Below are 20,176 nucleotides of genomic sequence, written 5' to 3' on the forward strand. Positions count from 1 at the left end.
TTCAACAACTTTTTGAATTTCAGTTTTTCAACTCCAGATCAATTCACATCTGGTCACCAATTTTCTACTTGTATTCCTTCTAAGTCCTTGATCCCAGCAAAACCATTGGCCACAGTCCAGGAATCAATATATAATTGCACATCTGCCATTTCTCCTTCCAAGAAAAATGAACAACTAGGTATGCTGCTCAGAGTTCTGCGCACTGAAAGGATTTCCCTTCACCACTGTCCTTCAGGATGTGCCAGAAAGGGGCTATAGTGCTGTAGCTGTCCACTGTTGGGTGGTGGTTGCATATTAGGTAGAACCATCCATAAGCCAGGCCTGAGTTTTCTCTTCTTTTACATTAAACCAAAGCAGGTCTAACATTTGTAATCACTCTCAGTGGGCCATCTTTTTATCTATGTTTTAGCCAACAAACAGAGCCCTTTTTAACCTCTGAAGCTGCAACATTCAATAATACAGAATCCCAGCTCAGTGTATCCATCTCAATACATTTGGCTTGACCATACTCTCTGGATTTCTGTCTGTATAAATTAGAAAACTCAAGTAGTTCTTTTGGATGTAGAGCCCCTCATGGGTCACTTTGCCCTTCACTTTCCATGGCCTGCTGGGACTTGTGTCTAATTACAGGTTGCTATAGATAGAATGAATGTTTGTGCTTCGCCCAAATTCATGTTTGGAATCGTAACCCCCAAGTTATGGGATTAGGAGATGGGGCCTTTGGGAGTTGGTTACTCACAAATGGGGTTAGTGCCTTTATAAAAGAGACCTTAAAGAGATCCCTTGCCTCCTGTTATGTGACATGACAGTGAGAAGAGGACTGTCAATGAGGAGTCAGGTCCTCACCAGATAACCTTCTAGCTCCTCGATCTTGAACTTCCCAGACTCCAGAGCTGTGAGAAATCAATTTCTGGTGTTTCTGAACCACCCAGTCTATGGTATTTTTGTTATGGCAGCCCAAACATACTATGACACTGCCTAGAAGCACAGAGGGTTGATGGGAGTTGATCCTGAGGAGAGTCAGTGTTGTCCTGAGTGGAGGCCACTGAAGTTTCCCCCAGGTAATACAGAGTCAATCCTTGCAGACGGGAAGAGAGAGGATGCTTCTACTGGCAAAGACAAATCAGAATTAATGATCTTAAGGTCCCCAGCTCCATCAGTCTTCTCACATGACACCATTCCAATTTTCAGGATCTCATTCCTTCCCATCAGTCTTCCAACAAGAGACACCCTGTGAGGCTGGGAATTCCACAAGTGTTGTAGGTCAGCCACTCCCATTATGAGGTTCTGAGTTTGGCTCTCAGCAATCTCAGCCCTGCTGTAGGTGATAAAGATCTCTTTCAGGGCACCATAGATACTATCAGGTCATTTATGTGTTGCTTGAGTTGGTAAATTGAATCCCCAAACTCATCCTTTTCTTCCTCTACTTTGCTCAGTGATGTTAGGAGCAACCAGCCAATCTCATCATACATTTATTAGTTTGACAAAAGTGTTTGAAGTACCCCATCATGGCCAACCAGGTCCCTGCTTCTTACAAGTAGATTAGGTTGGTTAGGATACTCAATGGTGATATTTTGCATCTCTCTATTGCCAGGTCAAGCCATGGACTATCAGTGCTCTCTCTACTACTGGAAATAGTCATTAGTGTCTTTAATCAGATTAGACGGCCAATTCCAGAAGCCCCAAAACCAATTCAGAAAATTTATCTTTAAGATTCTAGTCCTCTAGAACCACTCCTGGTACCAAAATCTGTATTAGTCAAGGTTCTCCAGAGAAATAGAACATATAGGGCAGCTCGGGTGGCCCAGTGGTTTAGTGCTGCCTTCGGCCCAGGGCGTCATCCTGGAGACCCCGGATTGAGTCCCACGTCAGGCTCCCTGCATGGAGCCTGCTTCTCCCTCTGCCTGTATCTCTGCCTCTGTGTGTGTGTGTCTCTCATGAATAAATAATCTTTTAAAAAGAAATAGAACATATATATATTAAGAAATTGGCTCATGCAGTCAGGTAGACTGTTGAGTGCAAGTCTACAGTGTGTGTAGTGTGATCTGGATAATACAGGACCGCGGGTGCAGTTCCAGTCCAAAGGCTGGCAGCCTAGAGATCCAGGAAACGGATGGTGCAGATGGAGTGTGAAGGGATCTACTGGTAAAATCCCTCTGGCTCAGGGAGACTGGTCTTTTTGTTCTATTCAGGCCTTCAATTGATTGGATGATGCCTATTCTCATTAGAGAGGACAATCTGCTTCACTCTACCAATTAAGACGTTAATTTTATATGCAAACACCCTTAAATATCTGAGCACTCTGTGGCCCGAAGTGACATAAAATTAACCATCCCGAGTATTTTTTCAAACATATCATGTTCTTCACAACGAAGTCTATAAAGACAATGAGGGAAAGGAAGCACTTGGTAATCCAGAGAGCAATGGTAGGCAAAATTTCTCCAAGATTTGGAGATTTTGCATTAATCTAATACAGGTTTTGGTACCAGGAGTAGTTCTAGAGGACTAGAATCTTTTTTTTTTAATTTTTTTAAAAATTTATTTATGAGAGAGAGAGAGAGAGAGAGAGAGGGAGAGGCAGAGACACAGGCAGAGGGAGAAGCAGGCTCCATGCACCGGGAGCCCGACGTGGGATTCGATCCCGGGTCTCCAGGATCGCGCCCTGGGCCAAAGGCAGGCGCCAAACCGCTGCGCCACCCAGGGATCCCGAGGACTAGAATCTTAAAGATAAATTTTCTGAATTGGTTTTGGGGCTTCTGGAATTGGCTGTCTAATCTGATTAAAGACACTAATGACTGTTTCCAGTAGTAGAGCACTGATAGTCCATGGCTTGACCTGGCAATAGAGGGATGCAAAGTCGTACATAATTACAATGTTAATAAGGCTTTAACATAAATTTATGAATGTTTTAAAACAGTGGTTTCTATGTATTTAATATTGTTCTTCATATTAATGTAATTCAGATGTCCGCTGGGGGCTGTTCTCTGCCCCCTTCAGGTGTAGGCAAAAATATTTCAAATCCTAATGATTCCCAGCCTTTAGAATTTCACAGCTTGGTTCAATATTCCTGCTAATTTCCGACTTCTAAATTCTCCTCATTTCTGCTCCATGAGCTCTTGCTCTCCTCATTTCTTGTCCCATGGGGAAGGACACTTAATGGCCCAAGTCACCCAGCTGTCCATCACCCCACATGACATGTGGATGTTCCTGTAAGAACAGAACACCCCCCAAGGAAACCAAATACGTGAGGAGGAACCGTTTCCAGGAGAAATGAGGGGTTTTTACCTCAGACATTAACAGTTTCAGCTGTCCTTAGGTTAAACATGGGATAACCATTTGTCTAATTTCGACACCAAGTTTAAACAAAATGGCATCAGATGACAGAGGAGGGGGGCAATGAATATTGCATGCCAGGTGGCAAGGAGAAATACTTTCAGAGGCCTCTTGAGGTGAGCCCTTAGGATTGAGTGTGATTTGTCAAGCCAAGAGGGGATTCCAGGAAAAGAGGCTTCCAAGCTTGAGCAAATGGACGTAAGTACCTCCTCTTCCAGACCTCTCTTTTTTTACGCTCTGGAAAAATCTGTTTGAAGCCACCACAAAACAAAGGATAAAAGTGTCCTGTTAGCGCAAGGATAGAGGATTAAATGATCTTTAGTTGGACTGAAACACAAGCCGGGCGGATAAACAAGTGACTAAATCCCCCTAGAACCGCACTTTCTCACCTGTTACATCAGGATGGCAGCACTAGTACCTTAAGGCTCAAGCGACGATTAAATGAGATGATCCCTTACCCAGTGCTTCCGCACACCGTGAACGCGCAACTAGCTAGGCACCGGCAATCAGAAATGTAGCTGGAAAACGGAATTAGATGCTAAACGCCGGCTAGGTTCCATTTCTTCAGCGTGGAGCGTGAACTCGAACGCAACCGAATACCGTGGGAGCAGAGTATTTAATGTACTCCTTCGAACAGTCCAGGCACAGGCACACACAGCGCCACAAAACCGAGAGGACCGAGGAAGCAGAAATAACGAGCGCGCTTAGATGCTCTGGTTTTGTGAGCCGCGACAGGCGAGAGGCAGGGGCTGCGACCCGCCCAGGGCTCCGCCGAAAACTGCTGGGCGCAGCACTCCGCAGCCCAGGGGAGCCGCGGCGGAGGGACCGCGCGGGGCGCCCGACCCCGCCCGCAGCCGAGCCCCGCCCCCGGGAGGTCACCGACCGCGACGGCGTGGTCGTGACGTCGCTTCCTGTCGCCGGCGCGCACGTGGGAGGAAGTGCCGGTGCCCGCGGCCCGCCGCTCTCGCTGGTCTCTCCGGTTACGTCCGTCCGCCGGCCGGGCCGCCGCCTCCAACTGGGCAGCTGCAATGGGAGTCCCCGCTTTCTTTCGGTGGCTCAGCCGCAAGTACCCGTCCATCATTGTCAACTGCGTGGAAGAGAAGGTGAGGAGGCGCCTGACGGTCTCCCGGCTGCGGCCTGGCGCTCCGGCGTGTCTAGGCCGCGGCCCTCGGCGCTCACCGCCTGCCCGGAGGGCATCGCGCCGGGTCCGTCGCCGCCCGCTCGGCCCCGCGGGCTGGGCTGGCCCGACCCACTGCTGGGCGGCGGTACACGGAGTCGGGGCCGGGAAAAGCGGGCGGGGCGAGGGCCAACCCGGTACAAACTCGCTTGAGGGCTGTACCTCCCTTGCCCGCTTTTTCCGGGACCAGAAGGCCCCGCCCACGGCTTTGTTTCCTCCGGGCCCCGCGCGGTCGGGTTTCGGAAGACTTAGGTCTGCGGAGCTCCTCCCGGCCGCTCCGCTGACTTAGCCGAATTAGGGTTGCAGGGGCTGATCCTGGCCCTTAACAGCCTTGAAAGCAGTGTCCGGCGGCGAGCTTCGTGCTGTTGCGTGTCGGTGCCGGAGGGGTTTTCTCGCAGTGGGAGAGGCCGTTTCTTGCTGTAGTTAACATCTCACGGCGAAAGCGGCCCCGCGGAAACGTCTAGGGCGAGAGAAGTCTAGGTGCCCTGCTGTCGCACAGCCTGCTTGCTAAGATGTTGGGAATTCCTGGATGCGCTCTAAGAATACACTTTCTGTTGTTACTGCATGTGTAGACTTTTGCCCAGTCTTCGGTTTTGCATTTATCGCTTCCGTGTTTCCAATCCGAGTTCGGTTTTGTACCCTTAGTTATTACGATTTTTGGATTGTGAAGGTTCGAGCCACATCCTGCCTCCCACCCCTTCGTTTCTGAAGGAAGTACCCAGCCGTCACTGTGAAAACTTGGTTCTTTTGTTAAAGCTGGTGAGATTTTTGATTTTTGCTTATTTGCTATACAAGGAGGAATCGAAAGCCCAGTGATGGCATTCCCAGTATTCCTTGTGCTTTTAATAAAGAGGAACTACTTACCTGAATGCTCATTTCTTTTGTTTTTGAAAACATATCAAACTTTATTACATCTTGTAATAGTAATGAGATCTTACATCTCATTTCCATTTTTACTTTCTAGTGATAACCACTTCTGTTTTGGTTCTGTCTCTGAATATCATGTTTATACCTGATTTACTGGTTTTGGATCTAGCTATGGAATTCCAGCTATGATAGAAGAGGATTTAGTCACTTATGCAACCCCTCCTCCATCCTCCTAATAATGGTACATCACTATCTTTATTTCTTCGAAGGGTAAAATTGATAATATGCCTTTTATTTTTTATTGTATCTCCTATATAAAGAATCCCTGACTTTTCACTGTCAAAGCTTAGGTATTAGCTTTTCTACTCCAGCTGCGGTTACTCTTCACCCAACTTGTCAGCTACACTTTTCCCTTGTTGGCATCAAAAATTAAATTGTCAGGCACAGTGTTGGTGACACTGGTTCGGTTTAAAAGCCAAAAAATTTAGGGGCATCTCGGTGGCTCAGTTAAGTGTCTGATTTTGGTTCAGGTTGTGATTGTGGGGGCCTGGGATTGAGCCCTGCGTGAAGATCCATGCTCTTCAAGGAGTCTGCTTGTCCCACTGCCCTTTCCTCCACTTGTAATGTCTGTCTCTCTCGCTCCCTAATAAGTATAATCTTTAAAAGAAAAAAATCAAATGATATTCTCAGTTATCGTTACAATTCTGATTCACGTTATGTGCTACTTTTGTCTTTTTCTTAGTGTTGGTTTTCTCTTTTCCACGTTACATGGTTTCCCATCCAAACTCTCTGTTGTTTCAGTCTACTTTCACCTTGGAGACTGCTTCTTGAAGTTTTTTTTTAAATTTCTGTTGCTGTCAAACCTGGTTATTTAGGCTTGCTGAAAAGCTGCTGCTTGAGGTTTCTAACAATTCTTTCCGTTCAGTTGGACGGACTGTGATCATCTTTTTTTTTTTTTTTTTTTTGGCTTAATCCTTGGTTTTTACTTTCAGAGGAGTTTTTAAGAAGTGCTATGTGGGATGTGAGCTTTCTGGGTCCATTCTAGCCTTGTAAACATGAATGATCGTTAGCTAAGCGTAGTTTGAGTTTGAAAATACATTTAACCAACACACTTATTTAGTGTTGAACATGTACCAAGTATTGTTCTATGCTTTCATTTCTTTAGAGAAAATATCTAGGAGTGAAGTGATTGAATTGTATGGTAGGTGTGTGGTTATTTCAGAAGGAAAGCTTGCCAGACTGTTTTCCCAAGTGGTTGTACAATTTTACATTAGTAGTTTACGAGAGTTCTAGTTGCTCTGTTTCCTTGTCAACACTAGGTATGTTTAATATTTTCAGTTTTAGTCCTTCTAATATAGTTTTATTGTTAGGTTTTTTAGTAACTAAATGGAAATGAGACCGCCAAGGCAAGCGAGGGTCCAAGAACAGATTTTATTGCAGGCACCCTCGGGCGAGGTTCCACGACTCACGGAGGAAAAGAGTGAGTAGGGGAAGTCGCGCCAAGACAAGGTGGCAGGGGGTTTACATAACGTTGTAAGGCAGAACGGTTTCCTATTGGTCGGCTCATATGCAAAGGAAGGATTGCAATCCAACCAGTCAGAGTGACCCTCACTATGCAAAGGAAGGATTGCAGTTTGGCCAAAGGTGACTTCCTCCTCTGGGGTTTGAAGGGCATTGGGTCCGGTTGGGTAAGTCCAAAGGAGAGGTCTAAGGGTCTGCGTCAAGCTGTCAGCAGGTCATTGGTCCATTGGCGTCCCAAGTGGAGGTGGTGACAGGAACTTAAGCCATTTTGGGGTATCCGCCATCTTGAGGAGTTTCCCTTCCCGCCTGGCCCCAACATTTATCTCATTTTAATTTGCGTTTCCCTAGTGACAAATGATACGGAGCATCTTTTAAGGTGCTTGTTTGCCTTCCGCATATCTTCTTGAGTGAGAGGTCTGTTCAGATCTTCTGTCCCCTCTCCCCTTTTTGAGACAGGAAAAAGTTTAAAGGAGGGCAGGGAGAGAGAGAATCCCTAAGCAGGCTCCATGCCTAGTGCAGAGCCCAACTTGGTACTGGATCTCACAACTGTGAGATCATGACATGAACCAAAATCAAGAGTCAGCTGCTAATGGACTGAGCCACCCAGGTGCCCTTACGTTGATTTTTTTTTTTTTTAAGTGTTAAACCCACTTTGGATAAATTCTACTTGATCATGATGTATTGTTTTTATGTACTGTTGGATTCAATTTGCTAAAGTTTTCTTGAAAATTTTTACCTTTATGCTCAAAAGGGATAATTGTTTTCCAATGTTCTTAGGTCTTTGTCCACTTTAGGTATCAGAGTAATCTTGATGTCAGATTGAGTTGTAGTGTCTATCTCCTCTTCAGGGTTGTGGAAAAGTTGGTGTTGAATAGGTATTATGCCTTCCTTAAGTATTTGGTAGAATTCACAAGAGAAGCCATCTGAGCCTGGAGTCTTTTTGGAAGGATTCTTTTAGCTGTAAATTCAGTTTCTTTAAGTGGACATGGAGCTATTTAGGTTATTTTCTTTTTTCTTTTTTTAATGAGTGTGTGTTTCAGTGATTTTTGTCCATTTCATCTTGAGTAGTCAAATTCGTTGATATAAAGTTGTTCATAGGATTCTTTATTATGCTTTTACTCTCAATAGAAAATGTAGTGATGTCATCTTTCTGATTCCTACTACTAATTTTTCTTTTTTGTTTCATTATCAGTCTAGCTAGACTGATCTCAAAAGAATTAGCTTTTGATTTCATTAATTTTTTTTCCTATTTTTTTCTGTGAATCTTTTTTTATTGACTTTTATTTTTGTTATTCCTTATACTCACTTTGGATTTAGCTGCTTTTCTTATACTGGCCGCTGAGGTCATTGCTTTGATATATTGTTTCTTCTCATGTAGGTTTGGAATGCCTGCTACTACTGCCTCAATTACATCCCACAAATTTTGAGGTTGTGTTTTCCTTTTCTTTTTTTTTCTTTTTAAGATTTTAATTTATTTATTCATGAGAAAGACACAGAGAGGCAGAGACGTAGCAAGAGGGAGGAGAAGCAGGTTCCATGCAGAGTCTGATGCGGGACTTTTTCCTGGGGACTCTGGGATCACACCCTGAGCCAAAGGTAGACGCTCGACTGCTGAGCCACCCAGGCGTCCCATTATGTTTTTGTTTTCTTTTTTTAAAAGATTATTTATTTATTTATTTATTTATTTATTTATTTATTTATTTATTTATTTATTCATGAGAGACACAGAGCACGAGAGAGAGAGAGAGAGAGAGAGAGAGAGAGAGAGAGAGAGGCAGAGACACAGGCAGAGGGAGCAGCAGGCTCCATGCAAGGAGCCCGATGTGGGACTCGATCCTGGGTCTCCAGGATCACAACCCAGGCTGAAGGCAGCGCTAAACTGCTGAGCTACCAGGGCTGCCCAATGTTTTCGTTTTCATTCAGTAACAAATACTTTCTTGTAGACTCTGACTTCTTTGGCCCTTTGGTTATTTATAACTGTTACTTAATTTTCAAATATGGGGGATTTTAGACATTCTTTTGTTATTGATTTCTAATATAGTTCATTTTCAGAGGACGTACTTCGGATAATTTGAATCTTTTTTTTTTTTTTTTAAGTTTTATTTATTTACGATAGTCACAGAGAGACAGAGAGAGAGAGGCAGAGACACAGGCAGATGGAGAAGCAGGCTCCATGCACCGGGAGCCCGACGTGGGATTCGATCCTGGGTCTCCAGGATCGCGCCCTGGGCCAAAGGCAGGCGCTAAACCCCTGCGCCACCCAGGGATCCCGGATAATTTGAATCTTTTTAAAGTTTACCTGATTTGTTTTATGGCCCAGAATATGATGTTGGTAAATGTAATATTGCATTAAGAGATATAAATTCTGTTGTTGAGTGGAGTGTTCTATAAACGCTATGTTAGTTGATAGAACATGGAAGACTTGAACAACACTTAGTGATTTTGTTTCTTTGTCCTTTCTTTGTATTATTTACTAATAAGGGTGTGGAGATTTGTTACATATTATTATTTGGATTCATCTGTTTCAGTTCTGTTGGTTTTTGCTTCCTAGCATTTTGTAGGTCTTGTATAAGTTACATAAATGCTTAGAATTTTTATGTTTTCTTGAAGAGTATGCTCTTTTGTCATTATAAAATTAACATTTTGAAGGGGCACGTGAGTCACCCAGGTTGAGCATCTGACTTGGTTTTGGCTCGGGTTGTGATGTTAAGTCATGGGATCAAGCCTTTTATCCGGTTGGCTCTGTGCTCAGCATGGAGTCTGCTTGGAATTCTGTCTCTCCCTCCCTCACTCTCTCTCAAATAAATAAAATCTTTTTAAAGAATTATTTTTTTAATCAGTGGCTTCCCTGTCCCTTTACTCTGAAATCTGCTTTGTTCAATATTGAGATAGTCAGATCTTCTGACTCTAGGGTATCATGGCCTATTTCCATTCTTTTAGTATTTTCGTGTTTATATATTTAAAGTGTTTGTTTTCATAGGTAGCATACAATTGGGTCTTGTTTTTTTATACTGTTTGATGATCTCTTGTCTTTTTTATTGTGGCAAAATATGCATAACAAAAAGTTTGCCATTTTTAAGTGTAGAATTCAGTGATGTTAAGTACATTCATAGTACTGTGAAACCATTACTATTATTTGTTTCTAGAACTTTTTCCTCATCCCAGACTCTACCCATTGAACAATAATTCTCTCTTTTCCCTCATATGCTACTTTTTCTGTCATGGATTTGCCTATTTTAGGTACCTAATATAAGTGGAATCATACATGTGTCATTTTCTGGCTGATTTATCACCTAGCCTGTTTTCAAGACTTACCATTGTTTGCATGTTATCAGAATTTCATCCCCCTTTAAGGCTAATACTATCCCATTGTATGTATGTATCACATTTTGTTTGGACACTTGGGTTATTTTTACCTTTTGACGATGTGAATAATGCTGCTGTGAACCTTGGTGTACAATTACTTGCATCTATATCATTGCTTAGGTTATATACCTATGAGTGGTCCCTGCTTTCAGTTCTTTGGAATATGTACTTAATGAGTGGAATTGCTGGACTTTGTGATAATTCTGTTTACCTTTCTGAGGAATTGCCAAACTGTTTTCCTAATCTCTGCCTTGTAAGCAGGGCATTTAGGACATTTGCCTTTCAGGTGAGTATTGGTATGGTTAGATTTAAATTTATTTATTTACATTATATATAATCTGTAATATTCAGTCACATCTGTTTCCATTTTCCAATTCTTTTGCATGGAGTATTATGATTTCCTTTTATCTCTTCTTTTGACCATTTATTTATTTATTTATTTATTTATTTATCTATCTATCTATCTATTTAAATTTTTATTTATTTATGATAGTCACACACACAGAGAGAGGCAGAGACATAGGCAGAGGGAGAAGCAGGCTCCATGCACCGGGAGCCCGACGTGGGATTCAATCCCGGGTCTCCAGGATCACGCCCCGGGTCAAAGGCAGGCGCTAAACCGCTGCGTCACCCAGGAATCCCTTCTTTTGACCTTTTAAACTACTTTTTGTTCATTCAACGATTACTTTCTTTGCTTTGTATCTTTGGCTTATATAGTCCTCTCTTTGTTAGCTTTCTATTAAGAAAAATGCCTTAAACTCTAAAGAACTAGTGCTTTTTGTGTTGCACTGCACTGCTCCCTACAGCCTCTGTCCTCTGGTTATTTCTGTGTGAGAGCTGAAAACAAGGCAGAGTGTTGACTTTTTTGACCTCAGCTGGGAGTGTGAGTGTTGGTGGACTCAGATTTTTCACTGCTCTGATTATGTTTGTGAATTACTGTGAGGGTGCTGCAGATACTGATTTGGGGGCTACCAAAATATTTCTAGTAAGTAGGTGAATTATTGACTGTGGAATTCATGAATAATGAAGATCAGTGGCATATATGCCACACAGGGTAGTTGTGTGAATTAAATCAATTAATACAAGTTAAGTGCTTCAAACATTGCTTTACTTTACATAGACACTTGATATTTCAGAACTTCATCACTTAATTAAGTTTCAGGAGTTTGTATATCCAAGTAAAAGTGGGGATATATTTGTGTCTAACTCTTGGTAACATTGTGGTAGTGTTAGTGCTCTGTTTTTATGTAGTGAAATCCAGGTTTCCTACCCTGCTATTTTTCCCTTTCTTCTATTTGATTACTCTTTTATGCCAGGCACTATTCTAAGGGCAGGAAGGACAGTACCATACAAGAAGGCTCTTGGTCCCTGATTCTGCATTCAGTTTTGATCAGTGCATTATTTTGGGGGGAGATGGTTACTATATTTTTAGGTGGCTTTATTGAGATGTATGATTCATGTACCATACAGCTCACTCATTTAAAGTCTATAATTCGGTGGTTTTTTATATATTCATGGATGTGGGCAACCATCACCACAGTCAGCTTTAGAATATTTTCATCACCGCACAAAGAAACCTATACCCTGTGGCTACCAACCCACTATCCCTTGGCCATGCTATCCCTGTCCATAAGCAACCACTAATTTACTTTCTGTCTCTGTAGATTTCTCTATTGTGACTTTTCTGTGAATTGAATCATATAGTCTGTGTTTTTCTCTGGCTGGCTTCTTTATGTTTTCAAGGTACATTCATGTTGTAGCAGGCATCAGTTACTTCATTCTTTTTATGGCTAAATAATGCTTCATTGTGTGGCTATACCACATTTTGTTTATCCATATGTGTGTTCATAGACTTTTGGGTTGTTTGCACCTTTTGACTGTTATGAGTAATGGTGCTACATTCATATAGGTTTCTGTGTGGGCATGTTTTCACTTCCTGGGTATATACCTAGAAGTGGAATTTCTCTATTACATGGGAACTCTGTATTTGATTATTTGAAGAACTGCCAGACTATTTTCCAAAGTGGCTGCAACATTTAAATTCCCACTAGCAGTGTTTCAGAGTTCTAGTTTCTCCACATTCTTGCTAACATGTGTTACCTGACTTTTTAATTTTAACCATCCTTCATCCTAGTGAGTGTGAAGTGGTATCTCATTGCAGTTTTGAGTTGCATTTCCCTTAGGACTAAATTATACTGAGCATCTTTTTTCACGTGCTTATTGCCAATTTGTTTATCTTTTTTGGAGAAATGTCTATTCATATTCTTTGCCTGTTTTTTTTTTAATTTAAAAGATTTTATTTATTCATGAGAGACATAGAGAGTGGGGCAGAGACATAGGCAGACGGAGAAGCAGGCTCCCTGTGGTGGGGAGCCTGATGTGAAACTCCATCCCAGGACTCCCAAGGACTCCAGGATCACGACTTGAGCCAAAGGCAGACAGAGGTTCAACCACTTACGTGCCCCTGCCTGTTTTTTTTTTTTTTAATATTTTATTTTAAAGACTTTATTTATTCATTCATGAGAGACACAGAGAGAGAAAGGGAGAGAGAGAGAGAGAGAGAGAAAGAGCGCGCGCGCAGAAGCAGGCTCCCATGCTGGGAGCCCGATGTGGGACTCAATTCCACTCAATTCCAGGACTCCAGGATCTCGCCCTGGGCCAAAGGCAGGCTCTAACCCACTGAGCCATCCAGGGATCCCAGAACCATCCAGGGATTCCCCCCCCCCCCCCCGCCTGTTTTTAAATTGGGTTGTCCTTTTATTGAACAGTAAGAGTTTTTATAATGTACATATTCTGAATACAAGCCCTTTAAAAGATAGTGACTTGTAAATTTTTTCCCTTATTTTTGATTGTCTTTCCACTTTCTTTTTCTTTTTTTTTTTTTAAAGATTTATTTATTCATTCATGATGGAGAGAGAGAGAGAGGGGGGGGGCAGAAGACACGGGCAGAGGGAGAAGCAGGCTCCATGCTGGGAGCCCGAGGAACCCGATCCCGGGACTCAAGGATCGCGCCCTGGGCCAAAGGCAGGCACTAAACCACTGAGCCACCCAGGAATCCCCATCTTTCCACTTGGCAGTGTCCTGTGAAGCATGAAGTTCTTAATTTTGATGATAAAATCTAATTTATATTTTTTCTTTAGTTGCTTGTGCTTTTGGTGTCACAGCTAAGAATCCAACATCATGAAGATTTATGCCTGTGTTTTCTCCTGAGCGTTGTATACTGTTAGCTCTTAAATTTGGGTGCATGATTCATTTTGAGTAAACTTTTGCATATGATGTGAAGTTAGGGTCCAACTTCATTTAATGTGTGGCTTCTCAATTGTTACAGCACTATTTGTTGGAAACTGTTCTTTCCTAATTGAATGGTCTTGACACCCTTATGAAAAATCAGTTGACTATAAGCGTATGGGTTTATTTCTGGTATCTCATTTCTATTCTTTTGATATATGTATTTATCCTTGTACCAGTACCATACTGTCTTGATTACCATTGCTTTGCAGTAAGTTTTGAAATCAGGGAGTATGAGTCCTCCAGTGTATTCTTTTCTGAGGATTATTTTGTATGTTCTGATTTCCTCGTGATTCCATATGAATTTTACAATCTACTTCAGTGTATAGATTTTACATTTCTTTGATTAATTTTAGTTCTGGTTTTTGGATACTGTCATGAGTGGAATTGTTTTCTTATTTTTGAATTGTTCACTGCAAGTGTATAGAAATTAAATTTTTTTTTAATATTGATCTTGTATCTTACAACCTTGTCAAACTCATATATTCTAATAGTCTTTTAGTGGATTCCTTGGGATTTTCTGTATACAAGATCACATCATGCAAATATAGTTTTACTTCCTCCTTTCCAATATAGATGCTTTTTATTTCCTTCTCTTGCTTAATTGCCCTGGGTAGAACCTCCATGACAATTTAGAACAGAAATGGCAAAGGATAGACATCTTTGTCTTATTTTGGCCTTAAAGGAAAACCATCTACTTCAGCACCATTAAGTATGATGTTAACTGGGTTTTTTGTTGAGGGGTTGTGTGGTTATTTGGTTTTTGTTTTTATCATGAAAGGGTGTTGGATTTTTTCAAATGCTTTTTCTACATCTATTGATATGGTCATGTGATTTTTGTCTTTCTATTCATGTGATGTATTGCATTAATTGATTTTTTTGTGTGTGTTAAACCAACTTTGCATTGCTAGGATAAATCCCACTTGGTCATGCTGTAGAATTCTTTTCATGTATTGCCGGATTCAGTCTGCTGGTATTTTGTTGAGGATTTTTACATCCATATGCATAAGAGAGTCTGTAGTTTTGTTTTCTTTTGACATCTTTGTCTAGTTCTGATTATCAGGCTAATATTGGCCTCATAAAATGTGTTGGAAAGTGTTCCCCTTTTTTGAGAAAAATTTGTGAAGAATTGATGTTAATTCTTCTTTGCAAGTTTGGTAGAATTTAGTGGGGTAAAACCATTTTAGGCTTGGGGTTTTCTTTGTGGATAGCTTTTTGTGTTACTGGTTTATGCCTCGTATAGGTTTATTCAGATTATTTCTTTGTCAGTTCTCTAATTTGTCTTTCTGTTAATTTGTATATTTCATCTAAGTTATCTTTAATTTGTTGGTGTAATATTCATGATCCTTTTTGTTTCTATAAAGTTGACAGTATTGCCCTTTCTTTTGTTTTTGATTCTAATAATTTGAATCTTCCCTTTTCTAGGTCAAACTGACTAAAGGTTTGTTGATCTTTTGAATCAATTTTTGATCTCATATGTTTTTTTCCTCTTTATTTTATTATTTTCTATTTTATTACTTTTTCCTCTGTTATTTCTTTCTTCTGCTGGCTTTGGGTTTAATTTGCTATTTTTCTGCTGTCTTAAGGTGTATACATGCATGCACAGTTCTTATTTTTTTAATTTTTAAATTTTTTTAAAGACATTATTTATTCATGAGAGACACACAGAGAGAGGCAAGGACACAGGCAGAGGGAGAAGAAGGTTCCATACAGGGAGCCCGATGTGGGACGCGATTTTTGTGAGCCCAATGTTTGGTCTCCTGGAAAATGTTCCATATGCAATTGAGAATGTATATTCTGTTATTGGAGAGATTGTTCTATAGAAGTCTGTTAGATCTCTTGGTTGATAGTGTTTTTTATGTCTCCTAACTGCTTACTAATCTTCAGTCTAGTTTTACTCATTAATAGAGGTGGAGTATTGAAGCCTCTACCTATTACTGTTGAATTGTCTTTTATTTTTCATTTCTGTCATTTATTAAAAGCATTGTGTATTTAAAAATTATTTTACAACAGCTTTTTTTTTGGTTCAAGTATAATTAGCAACTATTGCTATTTAGGTGTACACAGTATTAGTTTCAGTTGTACAGTATGATTCAACAATTCTATACATTAGTGCGCATCAGGATAAATGCATTCTAAATCTCCTTTATACATTTGAGCCATCCCCTCACTCCTCTCCCCTCTGGCCATTACCAGTTTGTTCTCTGTATGTAAGAGTCTGTTTTTTGTCTTTTTGTCTTTTGTTTTGTTTCTAAAACTCCTCGTATGAGTGAAATCATATGGTACTTATCTTTCAGTGTCTGTTTCACTTGACATTATATCCTATAGGTCCATCATGTTGAAAATGGCAAGATCTCATTCCTTTTAATGGCTGAGTAATATCCCAGGGTGTGTGTGTGTGTGTGGTGTGAGTGTGTGTATGTACCACACCTTATCCATTCATCTCTGGATGGACATTTGGGTCACTTCCATATCTTGGCTATTTTAAGTAATGCTGCAGTAAACATAGGGATACGCATCTTTTTGAATTAGTGTTTCTGCTTTCTTTGTGTCAGTAACTTTAGTGGAATTAACTGGATTATATGGTAATTCCATTTTTAATTTTTTGAGAAACCTCCATACAGTTTTCCACAGTGGCTGCACCAATTTGCATTCACCAGCAGTACACAAGGATTGCTTTTACTTCACATCATGACAAAAACTTATTTTGTTGTTGATTTTAGACATTCTTACAGCTATGGAATATCTCATTGTGGTTTTGATTTGCATTTTTCTGGTAATTCGTAGTGTTGAGCATCTTTTCCTGTGTCTGTTTGCCATTTGTATGTCTTCTTCGGAAAAGTATCTATTCAGGTCCTTTGCCCATTTGAAAATTGGATTATTGGGATCCCTGGGTGGCACAGCGGGTTAGCGCCTGCCTTTGGAGACCCGGGATCGAATCCCATGTTGGGCTCCCGGTGCATGGAGCCTGCTTCTCCCTCTGCCTGTGTCTCTGCCTCTCTCTCTCTCTCTCTCTCGCTCTCGCTCTCTGTGTGTGACTATCATAAAAAAAATTTAAAAAATGGGTTATTTGGGGTTTTTTTGTGTTGAGTTGTCTAAGTTCTTTATATGTTTTGGATATTAACCCCTTATAGGACAAATCATTTGAAAATATCTTCTATAGTAGGTTGTCCTTTTGTTTTTGTTGATGTTTTCCTTCACTGTGCAAGTGCAAACATTTATTTTGATATAATCCCAGTAATTTAATTTTGTTTACCTTGCCTACCGGGCCTATCTAGAAAACTATTTCTATAGCCAGTGTCAAAGAATTATTGCAGTGTTTTCTTTTAGGAGTTTTATGGTTTCAGATCTCACATTTAGGTCCTTTGTTAATCCATTTTGAGTTTATTTTTGTGCATAGTGTAACAAAGTGGTTCCAGTTTCATTTTTCATTTTTTATATGCAGCTGTCCAGTTTTCCCAACACCATTTGTTGAAGAGACTGTCTTTTCCCCATTATTTATTCTTGCCTTCTTTGTCATAGATTAATTGACCATATATGCATGGGTTTACTTCTGGACTCTATCTTGTTCCACTGATCTGTCTTTTTTTGGTGAGCCCATACCGTACTCTTTTGATCACTGCAGCTTTGTAGTACATCTTGAAACCTGGGATTGTGATACTTGAAGTCTTGTTCTTTTTTTTTTTTTTGTCTTTTTTTTTAATTTTATAAATTAATTTTTATTGGTGTTCAATTTACCAACATACAGAATAACACCCAGTGCTCATCCCGTCAAGTGTCCCCCTCAGTGCCCGTCACCCATTCACCCCCACCCCCCGCCCTCCTCCCCCTCCACCACCCCTAGTTCATTTCCCAGAGTTAGAAGTCTTTATGTTCTGTCTCCCTTTCTGATATTTCTCACACATTTCTTCTCCCTTCCCTTATATTCCCTTTCACTATTATTCATATTCCCCAAATGAATGAGAACATACATTGTTTGTCCTTCTCCAGTTACTGTGGCCAAGTTCAAAAAGGGTGTTGCCTGAGTTCTCCTCTGGGATTTTGATGGAATCTTGTCTCACATTTAGATCTTTCATCTATTTTGAGTTTATCTTTGTGTATGGTGCAAGAGAGTGGTCCAGTTTCATTCTTCTGCATGTGGATGTCCAATTTTCCCAGCACCTTATTGAAGAGACTGTCTTTCTTCCAGTGGATCGTCTTTCCTCCTTTATCGTATATTAGTTGACCATAAAGTTCAGGGTCCACTTCTGGGTTCTCTATTCTGTTCCATTGATCTATATGTCTGTTTTTGTGCCAGTACCACACTGTCTTGATGACCACAGCTTTGTAGTACAACCTGAAATCTGGCATTGTGATGCCCCCAGATATGGTTTTCTTTTTTAAAATTCCCCTGGCTGTTCGGGGTCTTTTCTGATTCCACACAAATCTTAAAAAATTTGTTCTAAGTCTCTGAAGAAAGTCCATGGTATTTTGATAGGGATTGCATTATACGTGTAAATTGCCCTGGGTAACATTGACATTTTCACAGTATTAATTCTGCCAATCCATGAGCCTGGAATATTTTTCCATCTCTTTGTGTCTTCCTCAATTTCTTTCAGAAGTGTTCTATAGTTTTTAGGGTATATTTTGAGAACCATTTGAATGGTAAATGGTTCTCCAACCTTTTATTTTCAGGCTGTAGGTGTCCTTACCTCTAAAATGAGTCTCTTGTAGACAGCAAATAGATGGGTCCTGCTTTTTTATCCAGTCTGAAACCCTGCGCCTTTTGATGGGGTCATTAAGCCCATTCACGTTCAGAGTTACTATTGACAGATATGAGTTTAGTGTCATCATGATATCTATTTAGTCCTTGTTTTTGTGGATTGTTCCACTGAACTTCTTCTTAAAGGGGAATTTTAAGAGTCCCCCTTAAAATTTCTTGCAGAGCTGGTTTGGAGGTCACATATTCTTTCAGTTCCTGCCTGTCTTGGAAGCTCTTTATCTCTCCTTCCATTTTGAATGAGAGCCTTGCTGGATAAAGTATTCTTGGTTGCATGTTCTTCTCATTTAGGACCCTGAATATATCCTGCCAGCCCTTTCTGGCCTGCCAGGTCTCTGTGGAGAGGTCTGCTGTTACCCTAATATTCCTCCCCATGAAAGTCAGAGACTTCTTGTCTCTTGCTGCTTTAAGGATCTTCTCTTTATCTTTGGAATTTGCAAGCTTCACTATTAAATGTCGAGGTGTTGAACGGTTTTTATTGATTTTAGGGGGGGATCTCTCTATTTCCTGGATCTGAATGCCTGTTTCCCTTCCCAGATTGGGAAAGTTTTCAGCTAGGATTTGTTCAAATACATATTCTGGCCCTCTGTCCCTTTCAGCGGGAACCCCAATTAAACGTAGGTTTTTCTTCCTCAGGCTATCATTTATTTCCCTTAATCTGTATTCATGGTCCCTTAATTGTTTGTCTCTTTTTTCCTCAGTTTCCCTCTTTGCCATCAACTTGTCTTCTATGTCACTCACTCGTTCTTTCACCTCTGTTAACCCTCGTCGTTAGGACTTCTAGTTTGGATTGCATCTCATTCAATTGATTTTTAATTTCTGCCTGATTGGATCTAAATTCTGCAGTCATGAAGTCTCGTGAGTCCTTAATGCTTTTTTCTAGAGCCACCAGTAGCTGTATAATAGTGCTTCTGAATTGGCTTTCTGACATTAAAGTGTAATCCAGATTTTGTAACTCTGTGGGAGAGAGGGCTGTTTCTGATTCTTTCTTTTGAGGTGAGGTTTTCCTTCTAGTCATTTTGCTCAGTGCAGAGTGGCCAAAAACAAGTTGTATTGGAACACGGGGGAGTATCACTGGTCCGTCTAGCTGGTCTTCTGGGGGAGGGGCCTGCTGTGCTGATTTTCAGGTGTTAGCACTTGGGGGAGCTGCTCTGCCCCTGCCTGCTGCAGGGCTCAGCGGGGGTTGTTTACCCCGTTGGGCCCCAGGAGGAACAGCCGCAGTTGCTATGGCAACTCTGGAAGCCTGGATTCAGCCTCCGCAGGAACTTCAGGGCTCTCCGTCTGCAGGGCCTGGAGGCTCCGGGGCGGGGCCCCTGATCTGCTCAGCTCGGGGCAGGAGCGTCCTTGCTGTCCTGGGCCCTCCCGGCCTCTGCCTGTCCCGGGGGGAGGCCTGATCCTGGGCTGTGTCCCGGCGCCCTGTGCTCCCGGCCTGTGCTGTTGGATTCGCGCTCCCGCCCTGCAGCTCCCTCCCTGGAGCCGCTCCCGAGCCCCCTCCGAGCTGCTCCGGTGCACGCTGCAGCCCTTAGGGAGCTCGGCGCACTCTCCTGCGCTCGCAGGTGTCTGTTAGTGTCCCAGGGAGCCCGAGGGCATCCCCGCCCTCCTGGGTCCTGCTCTAACTCCCTGCGGGCCCCTTTCTGCAGGGAAGGTTGGTGCAGCTCCTGCTTCTCCGGGACGGGGCTCTCCTGTCCTGGGGACACTCGCCCCGGCCTCAGCCCGGCTCCTCGCGGGGCCCCTCCCCCTCGGAGGCCTTTTGTTTCTTTATTTCTTTTTCCCCCGTCTTCCTACCTTGATAGAAGCGCGAACTCGTAGCGTTCCAGCTGGTCTCTCTTTACAGCTCAGGCCGAATTCGTAGATTTTCAGGATGA

General features: G+C 41.8%; 1 protein-coding gene and 1 long non-coding RNA gene across 5 annotated transcripts in view; one reads left to right on the forward strand and one right to left on the reverse strand.

Moving 5' to 3' along the window:
• The window catches only part of LOC129522946 (uncharacterized), a 68,543-nt gene extending 64,355 nt beyond the window's left edge, over window positions 1-4,188 (reverse strand). For all 4 annotated transcript variants that reach the window (XR_008667020.1, XR_008667021.1, XR_008667022.1 and 1 more), the window contains exon 1: window positions 3,723-4,188. This is a non-coding gene — a long non-coding RNA (uncharacterized LOC129522946). The remainder of the gene's footprint in view (window positions 1-3,722) is intronic.
• Window positions 4,189-4,260: 72 nt separating this feature from the next.
• XRN2 (5'-3' exoribonuclease 2) overlaps window positions 4,261-20,176 on the forward strand; it is a 93,964-nt gene continuing 78,048 nt past the window's right edge. The window contains exon 1 of the mRNA XM_055299885.1: window positions 4,261-4,436. Coding sequence (XP_055155860.1) covers window positions 4,362-4,436 — 75 coding nt within the window. The 5' untranslated portion in view covers window positions 4,261-4,361. The remainder of the gene's footprint in view (window positions 4,437-20,176) is intronic.

The sequence above is a fragment of the Nyctereutes procyonoides genome, unplaced genomic scaffold (genome assembly GCF_905146905.1).
Source record: "Nyctereutes procyonoides isolate TBG_1078 unplaced genomic scaffold, NYPRO_anot_genome, whole genome shotgun sequence".
Taxonomy (NCBI): Eukaryota; Metazoa; Chordata; class Mammalia; order Carnivora; family Canidae; genus Nyctereutes; species Nyctereutes procyonoides.